Source organism: Tigriopus californicus, chromosome 4 (genome assembly GCF_007210705.1).
Source record: "Tigriopus californicus strain San Diego chromosome 4, Tcal_SD_v2.1, whole genome shotgun sequence".
Lineage (NCBI taxonomy): Eukaryota > Metazoa > Arthropoda > Copepoda > Harpacticoida > Harpacticidae > Tigriopus > Tigriopus californicus.
The window spans coordinates 187,473-210,515 of record NC_081443.1 but is presented as its reverse complement, the minus strand read 5'-3'; the positions used below and the strand labels follow the sequence as shown (position 1 = coordinate 210,515).

General features: G+C 43.9%; 3 protein-coding genes and 1 long non-coding RNA gene across 6 annotated transcripts in view; 2 read left to right on the top strand and 2 right to left on the bottom strand.

Moving 5' to 3' along the window:
* The window catches only part of LOC131879324 (uncharacterized), a 38,500-nt gene extending 31,803 nt beyond the window's left edge, over positions 1-6,697 (top strand). The window contains exons 5-6 of the mRNA XM_059225613.1: positions 4,037-4,161; positions 6,283-6,697. Coding sequence (XP_059081596.1) covers positions 4,037-4,161; positions 6,283-6,564 — 407 coding nt within the window. The 3' untranslated portion in view covers positions 6,565-6,697. The remainder of the gene's footprint in view (positions 1-4,036; positions 4,162-6,282) is intronic.
* A 3,881-nt stretch (positions 6,698-10,578) lies between these two features.
* On the top strand, positions 10,579-13,786 carry LOC131879323 (uncharacterized). Its single transcript, XR_009373137.1, has 2 exons — positions 10,579-10,870; positions 12,974-13,786. It is a non-coding gene; the product is annotated as an uncharacterized LOC131879323 (long non-coding RNA).
* Positions 13,528-16,620, bottom strand: LOC131879317 (probable G-protein coupled receptor No18). Of its 2 annotated transcripts, none has more exons than XM_059225605.1 (4): positions 16,207-16,620; positions 15,233-15,431; positions 14,191-14,726; positions 13,528-14,116 (listed from the first exon to the last, which is right to left on the bottom strand). In XM_059225605.1, the coding sequence occupies exons 1-4, from the start codon at positions 16,527-16,529 to the stop codon at positions 13,786-13,788; spliced, it is 1,389 nt and encodes a 462-aa protein (XP_059081588.1). In that variant the 5' UTR covers positions 16,530-16,620; the 3' UTR covers positions 13,528-13,785. The 2 variants fall into 2 exon arrangements, with proteins under 2 accessions (XP_059081588.1, XP_059081589.1); XM_059225606.1 differs by having other exon boundaries at positions 15,248-15,431; positions 16,207-16,616.
* Positions 16,621-17,806: 1,186 nt separating this feature from the next.
* Positions 17,807-22,951, bottom strand: LOC131879315 (succinate--CoA ligase [ADP-forming] subunit beta, mitochondrial-like). 2 transcript variants are annotated; one of them, XR_009373135.1, is made up of 9 exons: positions 22,747-22,951; positions 22,034-22,264; positions 21,842-21,959; positions 21,500-21,624; positions 20,653-20,920; positions 20,257-20,561; positions 20,068-20,187; positions 19,579-19,913; positions 18,572-18,597 (listed from the first exon to the last, which is right to left on the bottom strand). XR_009373135.1 is itself a non-coding variant. In XM_059225604.1 (8 exons), exons 1-8 carry the CDS (start codon positions 22,819-22,821, stop codon positions 18,433-18,435), a joined length of 1,407 nt encoding a protein of 468 aa, XP_059081587.1. In that variant the 5' UTR covers positions 22,822-22,949; the 3' UTR covers positions 17,807-18,432. The 2 variants fall into 2 exon arrangements, 1 of the variants encoding a protein (XP_059081587.1); XM_059225604.1 differs by lacking the exon at positions 19,579-19,913 and having other exon boundaries at positions 17,807-18,597; positions 22,747-22,949.
* Positions 22,952-23,043: the final 92 nt, after the last annotated feature.

Genomic DNA, 23,043 nt, shown 5'->3' with positions numbered 1-23,043 from the left:
ATTCAAAAATAGATCTCCATAGACATGGAATATTCTTAAATCGGTTATTGGATTGATAATTTACCCCTGTAGAGGCTTTCTATTCAAAATTGGCTCCAATGTCCCAAAGGGGCCTACTAATACGGTACATATTCGCTTGTTTTCCTCCTGCATTCGTAATTAGTAATTGGACATTTTCGTACCCATCTAACTAACGAATCGAATTCAAATGAGCCATGCTCAACCAACTGAAAGACCTCTATTCCCAAAACGCTCGACTTAAAAGACCTTTTGACAGAAAAGACGAACAATTTGGGAATTTTCTTTGAGTAATCTACCATAGAATAATAAGTGACTGCGCAGTTGAACCCAGACTTGACTTTACAATAAGCTGGAATGTCTAATAATCTCGCTTCTTGGAGATTGGGATAAGAAAACCTGGAGCTTCGAAATTCCTCAGGATCAACCAGGCCTATCAAATCCGCTTTTTGAGAATGCCCTCCAAGGCAAACTTTCTGAATAGTGTATCTTTAAGAAAGAAAGAAAAAAAATGTCAAGCCTCATCGATTAAGTGCACTGAGCGGTTACTCGTCTGGAAGATATGTCTCCAGACCTTTAATGGGCGTGGCTAGCAGAGATCTACACTCAAAGAAGGCCCAACCACTGGCCGGTTCCTACCACAAAAAACCCTTCAATTTTGATGTCGCCAGAGAAGTTGATGTTGGCTTAAAGATTGTCATTCAGTGATATTTGGTCTGCCTTTTGGTCTCTTAAGAAGCTCCTAGGACCTTCAGAGGTCACTCACTATCTCGAGTGGAATACACTTATTTTGACTTGAATCCCTGGCTGGCCTTGATCCGGGGCTGTTTTTTCTTACTCCTGTTCAAGAGAGTAGTCGCAATGGTAGCTCTGATAGAGATCAGCAATAACAATTGGCTGCCTAACTGGTTGGCTGCCCTTAGCGAGAAAACGGTCTAAGATATCATCATAAATGCACACACCCTAGGCAATGAACTCGTGGCAGGAAAAAGCCCGTGTTCAAAGCGAGAATGGATCACTCAGTTCCAAATTGGTCCAAATTTCCATGACACCCGGCACCGTGAGCCGGGAGAAGGCATTTCTCACGGGAATCTGAGCTATTCCATGAAGTCGAGATTGGAACCAGACAACTAATGGCAAGTGAAGAAGCACTTTCTTAATGGCTACGATGCAATTTCATGAAATGGCCACAAACTCAGACGAATGTCGAGTCAGCTCCTCTCGTCATGAGAATCCACAAAACAATTCAGTGAGAAAGATGACTGCGGCATAGATACTATCCACTATTCCCAGCCCAGATCAAGACTCTCTAGTGAGGCTTTATATCTATTGGAATACGATCATTATATGAGGTTCCCCCAGCCTATTCCCAAACAGATAACTGTCGAATGCACCAGGATCTACCTTGAACCCAGTCTGAGTTTTATCTATTCGAAAATGACCTGGACGCCAATCAAATGCATTTCGGGTGTTTCCCAGTCACAAAAAGGTCCCGCGTTCCTTGAATTTGGGCGAGGAGGATAAGCCAGCCTTACTGCCTTCGTCTTCTTTGTGGAGGATTGCGGATGTTCCAAATTTTGAGACACAACAACCGAGCTCATAACTTGGTTCTTATTTGATTGCTATCATTGTTCGAGGTTGGCCTTGGATTGTTTCGGGTGGTGCGTCGTTCATCATCAAAAGACTTGGCCGACCTCCGCCTCATTCGTGAGTGAGTGAGTGAGTGAGTGTGTGAGTGTGTGAGTGCGTTTGTGCAAAAGCAAGTTTGTTCCACCGGACATCTCCCCCATAGCCTGCATGTTGCTGGAACAGTGAAACGCTCATGCTTGCATCCTGTGCACGTGATGGCATTTTAAGTGCGAGAAATGCACCGCCGCAATTACACATTGCGCCACGCCCGCGCCCTAGCTTATCGGAGGATATATTGCCATTCAAAGTTAGGCAGGAACCTAATGAGTTTCTTCACCTCACCTGTGTGAAAACCCATCTAATTGCCATGGCATAAGATGAGTGGGTCTTATATTTGAGTTCGACGGACACTCTGGCCGTGTGTCAAATGGCTAGCGCTTATTGAAGAGTACGTCCTTGCAGTGTGCATCTCTGTCTCTGTGTCTGCCTCGTTCTCTCAGTCCAAGCAAGACGCATTGTCGTGATGACAACACCTGAAAGCAAAGAGGCTGCGGAGGACGTGCAGTGGGTTATTTTTTTGTTCTTTGCGACATCATCAACTTTTATGGCAAGTGGCAAGACCCGCACCATCCAGTGCCAATGCTACCACTGGCACTACGGCTGGTAAGCTCGTGCTACGAGTCCTGCGAGTGCTGCATTCACCGCGGCCTTTTTCGCCTCTCGTGTCTCGCATCTCTGCATTAACTCGCCTGATGCTTTTCCCTTTCCCCCTTTTTTTCTGGATGAACGAAGACGAAAATACTTGGGACTTGATTTCTCAAGGGGATTCTCTGTTCCAATGGCCATCGGTGATGGTTTTTAAATGCCTTTGGATTAGGTTTTGGGCAAGCTAGTTTTACCGTTTCACCGGCCACGATGTCTCCCTCTCTCTCGGATGGTAATCGGTTCGACCTTCTCGGAGATTATTAAGACCTTTTCCCCAGCCTGTCAATTCTGGATAGGAATATATCGATATGAGCAGATGCAGCTCAGTGATCCGTTTCCAATAATTGGTTGACATTCATTAAGGACGATCCCCGGAAGTCTCTTTATTACCGTCTAACTCGATGGTCTTTATTGGCCTTCACTGCTGAGGAGGAGACTGACTGTTGGCTTTCATACATGATTTAAATCACACACCTGAACATGGAAGCCTTGCAATTCTGTAGACGTGGCCCAGTCATGTGCTTATACGATTTCTAATTTCAATTTGGCCCAGCCAAACCGTGCCAATTGACAACCGTCTGGATGTTTTTTAGGTCTTCTCTTAAAGTCAGTAAATGAATTGAATGCCACGAGCGTACTTAAATAAAGCAACATAAGCTTAATCAGATATTCAATTGTCAGGCTGTCGATGAAAATGTCAAGATAAGAATTTCAAAAAATTCAAGCAACAGGATGGTTGTTGGTCGCCTTTTTCACTGTGGTCTCTTTTCGTGCGCCAAAATGCTCGCCTTTGCGATGTTGCGAAGTACAAACTTTCCATGGCAGTCGTGCAAATATAAATTAACCGAAGCATTAATATGGCTTCTTTCGGCCAAGATCCGTTCCGTGGCCCGAATGGAACAAAGTTGGAACATCTCAAAGTCTATACGGAGATACTAAGCTACCTGAAATATCTCTTCTGGCCATTCAGACATCAGACAAAAACGGCCAAACTCTTCAGATTCAACAAATCAAGGCTGTATGGAACACGAGGAACACCCACGAACTAGGAAGCACAAGCTAAAGAGTGACGACGGGGGAAAAATGGCAAAGTTTCTTGGCCTTCGCCGAGTTGACATATCAGGAAGTGGCGAAAAGTCTCCTCTGGGCACAAGATTAGCTTTGAATGAAAAGGCCAGGATCAACATGCCGAGTTTAGAGCCACCAATTTTCTCGCAAATTTGCGTTTGCCAGACCTGACTTCGTGCCAAACAGTTAATAGTAAGTAAGCTTGTCAAAACAGCTCTCGAGGGTTTGCTTCTCGTCAGTTCTATCATTATTATGATTATTATTTTCCTGGTGTCAAGGAACTATCCTGTTGGACAAGGCTTGATAATGCGAACCAACGCAGCTATCCCTTTATTGGAATTGAATGCATTGAGCATGTAATGAGTTTAGTAATTAAGGAGCACGGACTGACTGACTCACCTATCAATTAAAGTTCGGAAACATACTTGATTATATAGGGATAACTATCTATACCGCGCCCGCACTTGGAGTAATCCGTAATCCCAGTTTCAGATAACCAACCAAAGCAGTTTCAAATAGTCAAGTGATAATACCGTCAAGTACGTGGCCAGTGTCTGAATTGGTCTTTTGAGCAAGATGAGGTTGTGGCTTAATCTTTTTTCGACTTTGTTTGCAGAACCTCGGACGGAGATCCTCGGGGAGAAGGATTTGTTCGTGGACTATGCCTCGAGTCTCAACTTAACTTGCCTGGTCATCAGTCCGGATCCACCAGCTTATGTCTTTTGGAAACAAGATCAAAAGGTAATCTCATCCAGTCCTACCCAACCATCCAACCAAGCAGTCGTGTACCTACCAAAGAACCGGTCAAGGGTGCCAAAGAGGGATCCTCTTCCTGGGGAGCAAAAGGCATTGGTTTCCCTCAAAAAATAGCCCAAAGGCCAATCTGATTGCACATCCATCCAACTGACCTGTCTGTTGTTCACCTCATGAGAAGGCACTTTTGAGGTCCGACAGAAATGACCTTTGCTCTAAGAATTAAAGAATCATGTATTTCCAAGCCTAGTTTGAGGCAGAACTGAAACCCTGAGTTAGCGCTATATTGGAAAGCCATTCCTAATGTCTTAGCACTTCAAGGATTAACTCAAGCATACGTGATGAACGTTTCCAAAACAGCAGGCAATTTATTACCGTGTTGTGGTGGTTGTTGTTGTTGTACAAAGTGCATGCGTGCGATATCTTCAACCTTTGAAAGTGGAAGGCACCCTTCCAGACTTGAACAACTCATTCTTGCATGTTGTCGGCCGAATTGACTGACTGGGGAAACCAGCCCAGCGCATTGTCACAAATTTACTTAGCCATTACTTGACCGCAAATGAGAGGGCACTAAAACCCTTGAAAGAGCAATAAACTGAGACAAAATTCAGTGGATGGACAACTTCACTTGTGCATGTGAGACAGAGCACTTATCAAAGAAAGGAAAAGCCGAAGAACGTCATTCCACGCTTATCTTGAATCAAAACAAGGCTTTTCATTGTTTTTGAAGCTGGCTCTTTTACCTTTTTGGCGGAATAAAAGCAAACACGTCAATCAAATTAAAAAGAGAGAGAAACGAGTTCAAGATCAGTGATATTATTCCTTTTTATTTGCTAATCATAGCGCCCTTTCGCTGCGAGAATTATGGTTTACGTTCTGCACTTCAGAGGGCGCTTTTTATGAGTCAGCCTCTAACAAATGAAGGGCCGATTGGGCCGGTTTCTCTTTATTGTACTATAATGCGCTTGTATTGTTTTTGGTCAATTCTTTCAAAATCTTATGTATAACTAGCGACCTGGGTCACATAATGTCCAGAAAAGAAATCCCTTCCACGGCACGCCACGAGTAGTTTATTTAGCAATCTACCGTGCCTCTTCCCGTTTTGTTTGGGCTACCTGACGTTGAAAATAATGCTCCCTCTAGATATGACTAAAATGAACAGAAGCGACGATGATCTGGCCGCGAAGGTCGCTTGTTTGGGCTTTATGACGTTGCAAATAAGCGCCCTTATTGAAATGATCTGTCTTCAAATTTTCTTCTTTTTTTATGGTTTGGGTTTTCACGAGCTTTACCAAAGAGTACAAGGGCCGTCATCCCCGTTGCTATTAACATGAAAGATTGCACTTCGTTTAATCGTTACCCCTCGAATGCTTTTTAAGACTTTGTCCAAATCTGACTTGAAATCCGAAAGATTCTACCGGATAGCAGCATCAACGTACTCTACTAATATTATAGGAAAGTTAATTGAATAATGAAAGGAGGGAGATTTCATGTTGCGAACTAACCGGGATTCTCGAAGGCTTGTTTAACTTGCTAGCAAAATGCACATTAATCTTCATCGGTTACTAGAATTGATCCTAAAACCTGCATAATTCTAATTTCCAAATGAATTAGTATCTATTTTGAAAGTCATAGAAGCATGTAGAATGTTCAAGTTTATTCTCATTGAAAAAATTAGAATGACATTTCGTGCCATGGATAGACACATGATTGGCTTAATCAAAAGTTGAGAAATTAAATCATCGGTTCAATGGAATCCCTTATCTACTGCAAGGTTAGATGACACTCACACTACCAATGTTCCAATGAAAGATCTCGTTGACAATTGAATTCCCCACTTTTCAAGAGGCCCTTCCCTTTCAAGGCCCCCTTTCCACCAGGATCCTAATTTAAAGTTAGTTTCAATCTTGAGATGCCAAGAAGTGGTCACCAGAAAGATTCAATTAGTGCTCTTAAGGCAAGTCTTTTCGCCTGAATTGTCCTTAAGACATTTTTGGAACTGATCCAAAGCCAAGTGGACGAATCTCTCTCTGTGGAAGTGTGTTCCTTTTGTTTCTCCCACCTTTAGCACATTCTTTGATCCTCCACTTGTTCCTCTCTTTCTTTTAGCTGGTGGAAGTGTCAGAATCCTCGGGTTCCAAAGGCCACCACCACCGCCGTCGAAACCTCTGGAGCAACGGGGGTCAAGGGCGTGGCTACATTAACACGGATAACTATGACGATTCAAACCTTCGGATCGAGTTTGCCCAAAACCATCCTCGACCTGGGATCACGTTGAGCTCGTTACTCATCAAGAAAGTCAACGCCAGTCATAGTGGTCTGTTCACTTGTCTACCTTCCAATTCCGAGAGCCAGAGCATACGAGTCCACGTCCTCAAAGGTACAACATAAACAGTGCACACCCACTACGTACACATGGTTTTTACATGACATGGCTAGCTAGGCACTTAGGTTTCAATACCTTTGTTTTGATGGACATTGGGCCCGACAAAAAGATGGGGAATAATCGAACGCTTTTGAGGGTTCCAAATCAAGGGAGCGATTGCCTTGGTTTTGGGTTAAGATGGGCTCAAGGGCGTTTGTGTATGAGAGATTGGGTATTTTTGGTCTTTGAAATGGATCTACCCAGCTTTTTAAGAACCGAAGCACGCCATCTCAAAGTTGTTTGGACTTAAAGGAACTGGGCCTTTGGCAGATGAAATGAAGAATTCCCGAGGTTTTTAGCCTCACTGAAGGAGAAGAGGATAAAGTTCGATAATCTTCAAACCACTCGGATGATCCATTAATGGAATAATATCCTAGACAAAATGCGATGAAAAGGTGGGAAAACCCCCCCATTTTTCTTTGAATTGGATTGAAGACAAATCAAGCTCCAGACACGGGTCTCCAATATTTCATGTCAAGACGATAGCCGATTAAAACAGGTTTGATAGGAGCTTTTTCGAAACTAATTTTGGCCCTAGGTAATTCATTTCATCGATACCACGATAATCCTTGTTAGACCGTCGTCTTCCTTCTCCTCCTCCTTCCACATCTCGCTAATTGATGAGATTGCTTGGAATGCAATCGTGAGAATTTGGATAAATAGAGGTGTCTTCACACAGTCGACATTGTTCTTCCTTACCGCTATTGGAAATAGGTGACTTTTTTAACAATAATAATAACAGCGGCTGATTACAAAATGAAGAAGACTAGATAATGTGAGCCTTAATTTTCAACCCACGTCGGGACTTCTTTCGAACTCAAATTCACAAGCAGGTTAGTCCATGGAGTTCTGTATGGTTAGTCTTATCTGCATCACAAATTGGATCGTCTTGGCTGTGCCTACTCATTTAGGTCTTTATTCCCAACTAAAATTAGAACCCGGTAGCAATCCCAAAGTTGACATTCAGTGATAGTTTGACTTGGGAGGCAGGGGTACAGAACATTGTATTTGTTGGCTTTGAAGAACTTGCTCGACGGATTATGTGACTTTCCCATATCCGGTGGCGAGAGTTTCAGGAAATCAGGCCCACCTACGACGTACGTACATATCGACGACCTTGGTCTCCTCCTTCTCCCACTCCTGTTTGGTTCCACCGGGAAAACACACACGCTCATGCACTGGTTTCGAACCACAGAGCAAGGTCGATCCACTCTTGTCATATTGGGTGTCAAGTTGGAGAGAAGCAGGCCTTGTGATAACCGAAGAAGCTCATCAATGTAGATTGGAGCGTCAAAAAATTCAAATTGTGTCACACTTGCTCGTCAAAGGACTACTTTTCACGCTTGGTGGGCCTGGGATGACGAAGGTTGAGGGCCACTTTCACTTGACAAGGATTTGTCTTCCAAATTGCAATGGAAAAAAGACTACTCCTTGGTCATATATATATCATTGGTTGTAGATGACAAATTTCCATACATGTAGGTATAATCTACGTAGTAGTATACCATAGTACCATAGCCTTACCCTTTTTTTAGGGTGCATAAGAAGTATAATAGTGTGTTCCAATCAGGTTGGGGCCGCGGTGTTTTGTGCTGGCTCAAAAGTTTCTCCTCGTTGGGCTGTCCCTTAAATTTGAAATGAGGAGATGAAGGATCCAAAGTTCCCTCTCACTTTTCATATGAATATATTTTACATACGAGAGGCAAGTAGGAAGCTATCTTCCTTGAAGGGAGCGTGAAGAAGCAAGAGTTAAGTCATCAACCAATCATACACACATACATACGTACAAACAAACAATACATCATAGTTATCATGCCCAGCTTGAGGTAGAGTGAGAAACCGCTGGCTTGTCTTCCTTGCTCTTCTTTTTTTAAGCTTCATCCCCCTCAAATGGTTACGACAGACTTAAAGTGAGATCAAACGAGGCTGAAACGGCACTCTATGCGACATCTGCGCCTTTGGATGTACCTACATGTGCGTCCACATATACATGCACACACGTCGGGATGGATAAAAGGGGCCCTCCCCAATCTATTCAAGACTTGCATTTTCACATTTCCCTCCGAAGGAAGAAACCTAGTGAGTTGAAAGCGATCCGTAAATTAGATAGGGACGATTCAAGTCTCCATCTTCACGATCGATCCCGCGCTTGCCATCCTGGGGGAAATTTGGCGAGGAGGAGGAGGAGGAGGGGTGGTGCTCTTTCCCAGGGCCTAGGAACCATTGGCAATACTAACTTTAGATCTCTATCAATATTTCGAAAGAAATTGGATCCAACGTCGGCGTCAGGGACCAAGTGGAACGGGTCGCCTCAGCAAGTCTAGTTGTGGTTGTCGAGGTCCCTTCTTGGTTTCTGCGGGATGGATCGTTCGCTCTCCGACCAAAGTTCTTCCGACTCTCGAGTGTTCCTCCACACGTGAGATTGACTGAGACGCTCTCATGGGCCTGACTTAGCTTGACATGCATGAGGTGAGGAGCAAGAGGAAGAAGAGGACGATGATTCATCGATCAAGACCTAGCCTGTCAACATGTAATGAGGATGGCCGACAACAACACCACGACCATGATGGTGGCTGGCATGGGTTGTGATCGACACAAAGTGATCTTTTCATTCAGTGGCAAGCTCGGGCTAATTGCGAGGGGAAAGGGGGAAGCCAATATCACGTACCTACTGTTGTACTGCATAATTTTCCGGGATCGGATCAATCGAGGCATTCGATTACTACTGTACTAGCTCATTTTCAGGGGAAAAGCGGACACCATAACCTCAAGAGCTGCCGCCATTTAGTACATGTACTCCTGCTGTTGAAGTAAATTGTGGTCCAGAGCGTCCAAAGGCTCCAATCTTCGTTCAAAAGAGTCGTTTTATTTATGCTATTTATTGAACTTCCGTTCAACAGACCAATTTCCTTAAATGCTTCCAACAGCTGACACTTGGAATTGAGTGACCGTCGTTTGAAATGTCCTTTTGAGCACAAATTGCATCCTTCAATCGCTTTTGACCGACCCTGATCTCCTTGCTCACACGTAGAATAGTGTCCTTTGTCTTTTTAATAATATGTTTGTTGGGAGATTTGGGAGAGAATGGGAGAATTATTGAACAATTTGAAAAATTGAAGCATTGAAAAGCTATTAAAGAATTTCTCAACGCCAGTTGACAAACTTTTGGAAGGTTCGGGCAAGTGTGCTTTATGATGGGAGAGGAGAAACTCGGCTTTTATTCGATTTCAACGATCATTCAGTCGTATCCGCGAATAATTAATTTGGGATTTTATCCCATCTTTTTATATAGTTTTTAGCTCTTAGCCCTCGAACTTGTCTATTTAATGGACAAATCATTGCAACCATCAGAGCTATTGGATAAGAGAGAACCTAGTTGTTAGTAGAGTGGAACCCCCTTATATCGTCGCCCTCGGGACCGAGCCAAATTGACGATATATTCGGATTGACGTTATATTCGGATTGACGATATATCCGGATATTCTCTAACAGGTGCATAACGACGTTATATACGAAATAAGTACGAGTGTTGCAATGATATATAACTCAAAAGCAGCTCCAACTTTTGAAACCTTCTTTTAATTTCCAAGGAAACGATCATGGAATGTTTTGGAGACACATTCAAACTCAAGACCAAGTTGAATTCGGCTTGAGTGGCGGCCAAATGAACAAGCAGGGTGATCAGATTTTTTCTGTATTCAGTGTTTGTTTTCGATATCTAATTGACAAGGAAGGTTAATATTTTTTAACATTTCACGCAACAAGCTGGCTTAGCTGTGGTTTGTAATCAGAAACGAAAGATTTGAGTAAAAGTAATTGTGCATATAAACTTGTCTCAAAATGACGATATATCCGGAGTGAGGCGACGTTGTAAGCGGAGTCATTTCAAATTAAAAAAATGAAAATGAATCTAGATTTTGAAAAAACGACGATAAAAGCGAATAGACTATATAATCGGAGGCGATATAAACGGGTTCCATTGCATACGCCAAGGGTTAAAAGTAAGTATCTCAAAAGTCACCCTGAAATTAAAATGAAAGACAAACTTTTCAGCCTTTTTTGGATCATCTTTTTGTTTTGAGTCCTGGACAAAACCAGAACTTTTCCTATGAAATATGTTTCTTTAATCTGCTGACTTGCTTATGTCGGGGCTTGTCAACGACCTACGTTCATTCAAATAATCCAACTTGATACTCATTGAACCTAGATCAGTCCCTCATCTGAAGCCCATCCAATAGAAAGACAACCCACGAAACTCATTTGCCTGTACAGGTACGATATGTGGGAAGTCAACTAGTTCCTTGACAAGTTCTGCGTTCCATGATCTCTTCTTCCCTCTTCTAAATATGGATGAGCTAGTTTCCAAAGTAGATTTGCAAGATTGGTCCAAGTTTTCAAAGAACAAGGCTGTAATTTCCCCCGGTTTGTCTGACATATGTCAAGTCTTCGCCGTCCGTAGGTAGGGGCCAACAGTAATAACAATAACTCGAGTAGGAAATGACGATGGCTCTGGATGTTGTTCCAAAGTTTTTCCCCTCAAACACACAGCATGCCAATGTCTGAGCCAATATGGCAAAATACGAACCTGATCCAGTTTCGGCGCTTTATTATGCCAGATTCACGTTTGGAAATGGCGATTTCGTCTCATCAGGTTAATCGAGCTTCAGTTGATCAGGTGATGTCATCGATGTATTAACTCAATTAATGCTGCCAAATTCTTGTGGAACACTCAAGGTCACTTCAAGAATGATTAGAATTTGAGATGTCTGTAGAAGCAAAAATTGCAAATCCCTACTTTGCGTGGGTTGGCTCCCGCAGAAATGAGAAGAAGGCAACCACCAAAGTTCATCAATTTGGGGACCAAAAAAGGGCTGAGAAGGCCAAAGGCCAATGAGGGTGCTTTCTCGCGAAAGAGTCTGGTAGTGGCACTGTCGCCTCCGAAAGCTTTACGTGCTTTACGTGCAACTAAAGTCTAGACCAGAATCGTGCCAGAAGCCAATGATGGCCTAGCTTTGAATTTCAACTTGGACTCTAACCTTCCTCGGACCGATCCAAGGAGCATAGGCAAATTTGAAGAAAAGCTTCATCAAATTGGAGACATTTCTCCTGCTCGTTGCAGTTCGGATTGGAGATGTTTGGATAAAGCAGAGTGCGTCATAACCGGCCACTTTTCACATACAGCGCGTTATGAAATTGGATCGCCGAAAAGGCCGTCAAGGTTTGAATGAAGCAAATTTTAGAGCACTGCCTAAAGGTGACTTGTTTTATGAACGATGCATCGTTAGCCGTTCCATACCAAAGGAAGAACATTTTGGCTCATTGAAATTGTTCTCAACTGCCTCATCTGAAAGAAATGCCGAAGTCCCCTCCCAAGGGTGCCGCACCCAAAACATATGATTAATGTATTGCACGAGTCTACCTTAAAAACACCTCTTTTACAACTGGCTTTGAACATACGATTGAAGCAGCTCGGGAGTTTCCGGTTCATCTTTGCTTCAAGAAAGCTTGGCGTGTCCAAGGAAAAGCCGTCATAAAACCAGGTCGTAAAAGTGATCCACGTGAAAGCTTTTAGATTGAATTGCCTTGAGCGTTTTCTTGGGCACCTCCTGGAACGAGTATCTAATGATGAGGCCCTAGGGCAATTACAGATGCAATGTGAGAAAATTAGGATCCACAGTGGCACTGGTCCTCGCGTCTTTTAAAAAGTGCTGCCAGTCGAGGAAAATGATCCAAATGACTGGTTCCCATTTCAGTAGATTGCGCGGTTCAAGGAGGAGGACGAGTAAAACCTGCACTTGAATTTTATGACTCAAAAAGGTCACTCTTTATCCGTGGGATTTCCCCATCGCCATGATGATGCACTTTAAACTTGTGCCTAAAGGGAGTCAAAGGGGGTGGGCGGCAAAGGAGAAACGCCTCTCAAGTGTTATGCTCGTTGGCAAAGAAGAACGTTTCCAGCACATGGAGTAGTGACGCACACACACACACACACACCTCGCCCCCATTTTCGCATTGAGTACTATCAGGCAAGGGCACCCACCAAAGAGAGGTCATTGCGATGTTCATGGAGAAGCCATTATATTTTCTTAAATCATCTGAACTTTCCTCATTTGTCACCGATTTTGTTCCAAAGCCCACCGAAACGGTGGTGCATGGGCCATGATCCAATCTGTCAGAAAGTTTCTCGTAGATCCTGAAGAGGCTTGGACCATATTGTGGAAAATCTATTATTTCTAGCACGGCCTTGGTAAATCTAAGAAAGAATATAAATGAACCCGGCCAAGTCTTCGCGCGAGTGCAACAACACCCTCCTTCCCCAAAAAAGTGATATGGAACGTGGATGATTTATTGTGATTTGTTTCTTCTTTCTTTCAGACGATTCGCACCCAGCGGCAATCCATACCACTTCCTCAGGAGCAAATCGTCTTCTATTTTGGGCTCCCATTTCAAAGTGGGAACACCCAAGTGGAACCTGGAACACTCATCGCTTCCTCTTCAATGTTGTTATTATGTCCCTGTGCTCAGCTCTGTGAAATTGGAGTAGTGCACCAATCGCGAATGACCTTCAGTGATCCAAACCAGTGGAATATATCCACAGACCGGGTGGCCACCAATACAAAGACTTACAAAAGTTAGGGTTGGTTGGCGGTGTTGGTGCTACAAATTGTCACATCATGGAACACGGTCCAATGAATTGGAGCTTTATTATCCTCTATCCCCGCTTCGTTGATGTTATTGTACCAATGTTCCCATGTTCCAATGTATCCCGAACTGAACTTTGGCAACCTGGATCGTGTCGAATGGAATAAGGTCGATCAGCTTTGTCACCGCCATAAATGTGATCATCGGTCGGGAACAAAGTGAAAACCAATGACAAATAATATTGAAGTCCCTTCCGTGCTCAAAAAAAAAAACACGTGGAATGTCAAATGTTGTATCACATATATTTCCGATTTGGCAAACAACACTCAAGACCAAAGAGTACAACTACTCAACATCTCGGCACACTATGTACTATACTAGGTCTCATGATTTGTCTGTAATGGTTGATTTTGTCTCGTATGACTTTGTGCCACTGTCATCCACTCATAACTCTAAATATTCTACTACAAATCCGAATTACTTTTCTGAAAGTTATGTGTGTTCACTTGGCCTACAAGAACTACAAATACAAACTCCTTTGATGTTCATGGATTTCGATTGTTGATGGCGACGACAATCTCGTTGAGGGCGCTCTTGAAGTCTCGATTGAAAGCATTATAAATGATGGGATTGGCCAGAGAATTGAAGTAACCCAACCATTGGCAGAACAAAACGAGGCCCCCTTGATGATGAATGCTTTGGCAGAAATCCAAATGACAGAGTGGGATCATCAGATAACAGATCCAAAAGGGCAACCAACAGACCACATAGCCCAAAACCACAATAAAAATGATGCGAACCAAGCGATGCTCCCGCGCCAAATGAACTTCGAAGGACTTATTTTTCAACGGACGGACCTCTGTTGAGGACTGAACACTACAGGAAAGACATGTCAGGGATCAACACTCTCCAAGATAAGCATTTCTTTTCGGAAGTACTTATGTACTTACGGTTCGTTCTTCTTGGCGTCAATCTGAATGTCCGGTGAGTCCGGTCGGTTGTCCAATGGAGACGAACCTTCACCCGGGATGACGATCTCCGACGAGATAGGCGAGGTACTAGATCCCAGCGGACTTTGAGTTGGAGGAGAAGATCCTTCGAATCGTCCTTTGGTGTGGTCCTGGGCTTGGGCTGGGGCTGGGGCTTGGTCCTGGTCCAGGACTGGTGTGATGGGTTTGACTGTGTTCTTCTTTCTTTTCTTATTCCTCCTCCTCTTTGTGGAAGGAGAAATGAAGCTGATCAGGGACGAAGACGACGACGACGACGAGGATGTCTTGACATAAATCGTCCAATAAATGGCAATCAGGGCCATCAATGGGAGAGCAAAGCTCACGGCGAACGTGTAGAAAAGGAATCCCATTCGGCCGTTAAACGTGATCGAGCACTCCCGATAGTTGATCGACTTGGGATCAATTAAGAACGTCAAGACCAGGGGAAAGATCAGACACAAGCTCACCATCCAGGTCACAATCAGGTTATGACTGACCTGCAACAACCACGGAAGAGCACGGCAATACATAGCAGCAACAATCAATGAGGCAACAACCGATGTCGTCGAACGGTCTGGTTGTGGTTTCAAAACTACGAGTGTTGGTCCAATTTGAGACTTGGAACAGAAATTGTCGTTTCCTTTTCGAGGAGCTGGAGTCTGGAGTCACTGAAGATCCAGTCTGCGTATGTATATGTTACGTTGTTCATTGGAAATATTCCATTTTGGCAGCTTTTGAGTTATGTCTGGTTATGGTATGTGGAACATGTGCGAGGTTCAGGCTAAATTTGCCTGGTTGCAGTTGCCAATAAGACCAATGTCCTAATTGCCAAATGGTTCGTGGGAAGAGGGATCAACAAAGAATGTGTGATCCACATTTTTGTTTGCTTGCTTGCTTGCTTGCTTGCTTGCTTAAGGCTAAGGAATAATGAAACCATCGAAACTACCACCAACACCGAGAAGTGGACACTTGATAAATAGATCAATTAATAATAGATTCATACATGCGTTTGTTGTACCTGGAGCGTGGTTTTGGTCGTTCGGGCATATTTCATGGGATAAAGGACGGCTTGGAATCGATCGAAAGCCACACTCACCAGGCAGTTCACGGACACGGTACAGAAATAGCAGTCCGAGAAAATCCAGAATCGACACAAATGAGGCCCTAACCACCACGCATAGTGATTGATGTATTTGTAAATACTGAGCCACCACGACAAGCAACCAAAACAAGGCCGAGCTCACCACTTTCCATTCAACCCGAACGATGGCCCCGCAGATGGTCGGTCCGCTCTGATATTCTGGCATTCAATTACAACACAGGTGATGTACTCGATCGTTCAAGTTACGTACATACGTGCAGTACAGTACAGTACATACTACGTACAGAGTCTCTCTCTAATGTGAGCCATATGAATTGCGTTAATATTCAGTACAATAGACCTCACAGCTCATCTTCAAATCCTTCTCTCAATGAAGGTGCGAGAATAAATGAGAAAACAAATTGATTCGATGGACCATATATTGAGCCAAGATTTTGTTCTTCTCCAGAGAGAATCGTCAGTCTTGTTTTCCATTGCTTTTCGTCCCCGGCCTTTGAAAGCTCGGGAAAAGAGCTATTGAACGGATCAGTGGTTACCAATGCAACTCGATACACTCCTACGCACTATTCACATTCGAGCCTTTCACATGATCAAGTTGTACATTGTGCAATGCACGTAGTCAGTGGCTCTTGTTCAGAACTACAAAAAGGGGGACAGGAACCAAGGGGTTGAATGGAGGATTGTCTCAGGTCAATCCTTCCTAGAACTAACGGCACTTCAAGCATTTAGAGACGGCATCACAAGGTATACACCATTTCAAAAGCTGAATATTGCTTCATCAGACAGGACTGAGGGTCAAGGTTGAATGGAAAAAGGCTGCGATGCTCGTCAATGTTGTGGGAATGATGACGAACGAGGCGGCTGATGTTACGTGCCTAAGTGGCATGACCAGAGTAGCCACCGATATATCAGCCATGGCCAAGGCCACCATGAACAGATTCGAATGGATACGGATCTTGGGCTTCTTGTAGAACACAAACAGCACCAAAACATTAGCCAGGAAGGTCATCAGGGTCAGGACAATCAAGATGGGAGCAATCCACGGCAGCCATTCTCGATGAGACGGAGGCAACGACAAAGATGAGTCCTCACTGGACGATGCTGGAGTGGCGAAGGCTCGAATACAACGAGGGGACAAGTCCATGGGACCACAGGACAAGGCGTGCCAGCCGTAGTTGGATCTTGGACCCAAGGACATGGTGTTCGTTCCAATGGTGTCTAGCACCTTTGAATGCGTGCCCAGACTTAGTTCAATTGAGATAGAGAAAATCAAATGAAAAGAGGGTTTTGTTTAATGCCCGGTCCAGACGGCCGTGGAATTTGAAATGTTTATTTGAAAGCACTCTCCTTGCCTTGGATCCAGCCACTAGTCTCCAGCCTCCAACAGAGATGATCGGTGATGATTTATTCAAGGTGAATATCTTGGACCTTAAAATGCACCATTCTCCCATGGGAAACTACTCGTGGTGGCACCATAGCGAATACGTACGCGGAGCGTTCCAAATCGGTAAAGCCAGTTGATGAATGGAAACATGGATATCTTCAGTGGCCTTGGAAGGGACACTTGTGTATAAATAGATCAATACGTAGGCAACAATGAGCAAATATGTCATGCATGGGTATGCCGTACGTAAAGGGAATGAAAATAGCTATTATCTTGGGCTGACTGATTAAAATGAGATCAGAGTCGGTCTTCTTTAGGATACAAACTGTTTTGCTAAATTACCAGACGTAAAGTTAAGCACCCTTTACAGATCTTTCAGGACCAGCAAATATGAAACTTTGTTTAACAACAAATCCGCGAACTATTCGATTCTTCTTTACGATCTATAACTATATTCTATCTTTATCATTTTAATGCTCAAGTGGCCTTGGCAATAAACAGTATCAAAATTCAATTTAATTGGCAATGGGAACAAATACTTGCCGGACTTTTTGTCACTTTTAAATGGCTTCTATGTTTCAGACACGCAAGTAAGAATGGAAAAGGACCAATTATGGCAAAAGTCTCATAAAGTTCGTTTGATGAATGGGGGACCTTATCTCTAAAAGTTCAGACACGTTGTGATCTGGCACCCTAGTTATAAGGAAAATTTTGATAGAATTAACCAAAAACAACTCAAACGCATTATAATTCCATAAAGAGGAATCGGTCCAATATTTGGTAGAGGCTAACACCCTCTAAGCACCCTCCACAGTGCCAAACGTAAACCATATTTCGTGTAGCTTAGGGAGCCTATGGTTTTGATCAAATTACGTAAAACTACTTGCAAATAAAGTCAAGATCATTGATGCAATCATTGATGTTGAGCCTTGTTCGTATTCCAGATTTAGTGACAGGACTTGCCAAATTTGGAATTCCCATACGGAAACAGATTCATCTTGCCAAAAAAATCGATCTCTTAGACATGTTTATCTCAAAATTTAAACAAATCTTGGCTTACCCCTTCTTGACTAATCAAATCCTTTTGGAGCCACTCTCATTCGGTGTATTTCATGTTTTGATCTTAGATTTCGCAGCACATAATTCGTCATCTTCAGTACGTATGTACACATATATCTTCCGTTAGATTTATAAATCTCTCTATCTGTAAACTTTACTTCGTTTTGCTTCTGCTACTTTTCAGGATCTTGTTCTTTCGCAAGGAAAAACTTTAAATTGAGACTAGAACACGTTTCAAAAAGATCTCAGAATTTTGCTCAAAGGAGCAACTTAATACATTCACTCTCGAAAAAAACGACCCTTTATCTTGTCGCTGGCTTTGAAGCCTCAACAGGTTTTTGTGGTCAAGAACAGAGAGCAAATGAAATTGGGAATGAAGGAAATTGAATGAGAGAAAAATCATGAGAGTCAACGTAATCCTCTCACAAGGAACAATTTGATGCCTCATTGTGTCGTCAAGCACATGAACATACGCTAATAGCAAAACAATAATAAGAGTCGCATAGGATGTCTATAAAAATGGGATCCTTGCCCGATAGTCAGTGACTAACTATCTTTTCGCGTTTTTTGAGGTTGATGAGCGAACTTTACAAAGAGAGAAAGAGAAGAGAGAGAGATTGGGTGTGGGAGGTTCTTGCATCGTCGTCGCCGAACAGGATCAGATGGGAATCTCAAACTTCACATCCACATGGGCCTCTCGGGCAATGCCCACGATATTCGAGAGCCTCACGGCCAAACGAGCCGCTTCGTCCAGATTGTCCACGGGCAAGATCTTCATGCCAGAAGACCCAATCATCACTTTGGCATCGTCCACATTGGTACCCTGCAAGCATTTCAAACAGTCGACGGTCAGGTCGAGCGGATTCGAAAGAGACATGTGACCAATTCACACGTCAAAAATACTCGAGGAAAAGACCCACGACCAAAAAAGCAATATTCGTGTCCCGAGAAATAATGGATTATTTAGAAGGGAGCGAGACGAAATGTCGTGTGGATTTTGAGGTTGGTACATCCAGGACAATTTTGTGTTCGTTGAGCATTTTTTCCGACACAAGTCTAGTGACAAGTATGTACTTGAACCGATCGTAATGCATATCACGTACGAATACAGGCAGGACGTGCATCAGTTCTTCTCCTTCATTCAATAGAATGCATTAAAAATTTTGAAAAAATATGTGCTCCTTTTTCACTTTTCAGTCCTTTTTTTTCTTTCTTTTTGGGATACAATATTTACTGATTGGAATTGGAATGTGTTCAGACAAAGTCGAGAAAAGGCAAATTCCTCCATCATTATGCAGAAGTCGAAGTGTAATTTTTCGATGTTTGGACAATTTTCTTTAATTATAATAAGGATCAAATTTCAATATATTAGCCGTACATTATGCAAACTTTTAGCTCTCTCAATCTTTCATTTTTTTTGTTTTGTAGGAATGTATGAACAGCATGCATGAGAAAAAACTTGATAAAAAGACAACAATTTTCGCTTACATCCAAAATGTGCTCTGTAACGTAGCTGATAAGCGCTTATATATGTTTCATATTAGACAAGTAGTCAAACTAACATCATGAATTGCGAGATCACTGCCGATTTCTCGAAGCTAATTAAAAATGTGGTTGACATGACTTCTTTGGGATTAACTATCATGCTTTCGAATGAGCACGCGCCTTCGTAGAATTGTAGGCTAAAAAAAGCGATTGCACAGTGCTCTCTTATTTCTCTTTGCAGCAATAATGTAGCATTATCGATTGGCACATACGTACGTAAAGCGCATTAAAAACAAGAACAGCGAAAATCAAACATTACCCTCTGACGTTTCTCTCGGATTGTCTTCATAAATGCGGGATCCACTTTGAAAAAAAATCAAGAATGCATATTTGATGGAGTCGCTGTTAATGTTCAGTGGGAGGTTGAATGGAAGGGTGGTGGTGGGAGGAGGATTATGATTAATGCAGATAAATGGGCGTTTTCTCGTCGTCCCGCTCGCGTCGGACCTTAATGTTTAGATCGACTTCCTTGGCGATGTCGACAATGTGAGAGATCTTGACGGCGATTCGTGCGGCTTCTTCCAGATCCGACACGGCCAGAATCTTCATGCCTGAAGCGGCCATGAGAACCTTGGCTTCATCCACTCGTGTGCCCTTGGGGTGAGGGGGTTAAAAACAGTTGTTAGAGGCAAATCGCAAACAAAAACGTCAGTACAACGGCCAAACGGGGACTTTTTGAGGGTCCATTTTGGGAAACACGAGGATCTTTTTTAAATTGAGGTTCTAGTGGAGGTTAAGGTGGTTGTACCTGCAATCGAACCACAATGGGCGTGGCCAATTGAAGCTCCTTGGCTGCTTCGATGATACCCTCGGCAATGACGTCACAACGCATAATGCCGCCAAAAATGTTGACCATAATAGCATTCACCTAGAGCAATTCCAAGACTCAGAGGTGTGAAACCAATTATCGTTGATTGAGAGCAAGGCCCCTCCTTACCTTGGGATCGCTGGTAATGATCTTGAAGGCCTCTTTGACTTGGTGTGCCGTGGCTCCACCGCCCACGTCCAAGAAATTGGCCGGAGATCCGCCATGGAGCTTGATGATGTCCATGGTGGCCATGGCCAAACCCGCTCCGTTGACCATACATCCAATGTCTCCGTCCAAGGCGATGTAGTTCAGGTTATGGTTGGCCGCCTCCACCTCACTGGGATCTTCTTGACTCCAATCCCGTTGAGCAAAGACTTCTTTTTGACGGAAATCGGCGTTGTCATCAAATCGGAGTTTGGCATCCAAGCAGAAATCTAAAACGAAGAATTGAAATCCTGGATCCGAAACTTATTACGTCAGTGAGAGTATCATCACTCTCTGAGATTAAATATTGATCGTATTTACAAGTGCCATTCGAGTCTTCGGCAAATGGATTGATCTCCACCATGGTGGCGTCTTTCGATTCGAACATCTTGTACAAGTTGACAAAGATTTGGGCCACTTCATCTGCTTTGCTAGCGTTAATGCCCAATTTGGTGGCGGCCTCTTTGGCCTTGGCCAAGGACAGACCTTCATGGATGTCGATGGGAAATTTGTGGATGGCGTCGGGATTCTTGGCCGCCACATCTTCGATGTTCACGCCTCCCTCGGCCGAGGCAATCATCACGGGACCCTTCAAGGAATCAAACAAAGGAGGGCTGCTAACTCAATTCAATAAGACGACGCTTGACTTAAAACTGAAAACCTACCGAGAACATTCTTTTATTACATGAAATTTCTTGAAAATCGAGTAAAAAAACTCTAGTGCGCTCGGACTCGAGTCTGGACTCGCCCTAGCACCACTACTTAATCTTCAAGAGCATTACAGAAAGTCTAACTTAATGGCAACAACTAATAGATTAGAAACTTTCAAAAAATTAGTGAAAGTACCATGTTTTGCTCAGGCAGAAATCACCTCTACATTCAAAATGCAAAGACTCGCCACCAACTCTAATTCGTGGGTGAATCAGATGCAAAGTGAATTTAAACTAAATAGGATATCACTTTCTTATATTTTGGGCTGCTGGGGTTTCCATTCCCAGTGACGATAAGGAAATCCGCAAGAAAAATCCTGGTCTTTCTATTCTGATCACGATTTCATACCGATCTAAGATTATCGGGTAATTGTTTAGGCATGATGGCCTGGCAGCGCCGAGCGCCATGATGTCTCATCATGGCTCTGGTTAGAGGATTTTGGGGATCATTATCTTACCGAATAGGCCCGCTCGTTCATGAAAGCCACGTAGAACTCCTTGCGCGTGTATTTCCGTTCGGTGATCATGACAGAGTTGCAAATCCGGCCAGCTTCGCCCGTCTGTTTGGTGATCAGAAAGTCGCCTGAAATTCAGAGCAATCTTGGGGAATCCATCATACTTCAACACCTGTCGCTCAGGGCGCTTTCTAGGTAAAAGGCCAAGAAAGAAAACCTCGCCCTTGTCACAGGCTTTGGTTCTCACTCCAGGTCAGATTTTTTTTTGTTTTCAATACGGCGAATTGGTCTCAAAAACCACGTCAAGGGCTCAGGGCAGGTCGAGATTAGGTCGGTCTGTCTTACCAATCATTTCTTGGGCCGCCACTTTGGCCTCATCGGGATTGTAAACCAATTGAACGCCGCCTTTGCCGCCTTTCCCAACTTTCTTGAAGTATCCTTTGCCGCGTCCACCTGCCAAAACCTATAAGATACCCGGTTGAAAGAAGGCCAATCGCCCTCTGGGCTGTCAATGGGACCGGGCAGGTGGGCCCTTACCTGAGCTTTGACCACGAGATCGGACACGTTGAGATCGGCCGCGATTTGCTGGGCTGCCTCGGCGGTTTGAGCCACACCGAATTTGGGCGTGGGTACACCCGCCTCCTTCAGCAAAGACATGGACACGTGCTCGTGGACGGACAAGGGGCGCACACTCTGATGATGGACCCCGCCCACCAAATTGGGCGAGGCGCCCTGACGACGGGGCGAATTGGGCGCACTGGACACCACCTGACCCACCCCCAAAAGACCAAGTAAGAAAGAAAGAGAGAAAGAGACTGGGTCATTTATGGGGAGGAAAGTAGGATGAGCTGCTCCACAGCTCCACAGGGCTAAGTCAAGTGAGCCTTCAAATCGACGCCAAAGATAGGCGGAGCTGCCATTAGGCATGAATGAGTAGGAGTCGATGCCCGTGCATGTCATTTCGGGCCCGAATAGAATAAAACCATGCCCAGCCAGCCTTGTGGTCTTTCCACCCTGAAAGGCCGCATGGTCCGCCATTTTTGAATGCGATCATCCTTGATTCATGGTGGATAAGCATTGATTTTAGATGAGATTTGACTTTGATTCGGCCCAAATCTTGGGATGGCTCAAGCGTCCATGAGTCAAGAGAGGCGCCAACAGGCAAGGACAGCGCCATGACGGACGGGCCAACGCACGAAACGCACGAAATCACCCCTATTCATTAACCCCCTCAACCCACGGGTTCATACCTTAAGGCCTTTGGCTAGGGCATGCTTTTCGGCGCAGGAGAGGCCTGACAGTCTTTGTAGCAAGCAAGAGGCCATTTTGAAGTCACTGGTTCGACGAGGCTCGTACAATGGATGGAAACCCCAGACGGTTCTGTTTCTGACTGTCCTCTATTTATGAAACGGGCAGCTGCTGAATTAGGTCCAGCCCAACAGCCACTAACTCCACTGACTCCACTGACTCCACTGACTCCCTACAAACTACAAATACTACAAATACACTGTGTCCCAGATCAGCTGATCCATTCTGAGGCCTGATCA

Coding starts and splice junctions, on each gene's coding strand:
- LOC131879317 (XM_059225605.1), bottom strand. CDS start 16,529: ATGTCCTTGGGTCCAAGATCCAACTACGGCTGGCACGCCTTGTCCTGT. Junction 15,432..16,206: donor ACTCTGGTCATGCCACTTAG/GCACGTAACATC, acceptor GTGGTGGCTCAG/TATTTACAAATACATCAATC. Junction 14,117..14,190: donor GACGCCAAGAAGAACGAACC/GTAAGTACATAA, acceptor TCTTTCCTGTAG/TGTTCAGTCCTCAACAGAGG.
- LOC131879315 (XM_059225604.1), bottom strand. CDS start 22,821: ATGGCCTCTTGCTTGCTACAAAGACTGTCAGGCCTCTCCTGCGCCGAA. Junction 20,921..21,499: donor TGAACGAGCGGGCCTATTCG/GTAAGATAATGA, acceptor GATTCCTTGAAG/GGTCCCGTGATGATTGCCTC. Junction 20,562..20,652: donor CGAAGACTCGAATGGCACTT/GTAAATACGATC, acceptor TCTTCGTTTTAG/ATTTCTGCTTGGATGCCAAA.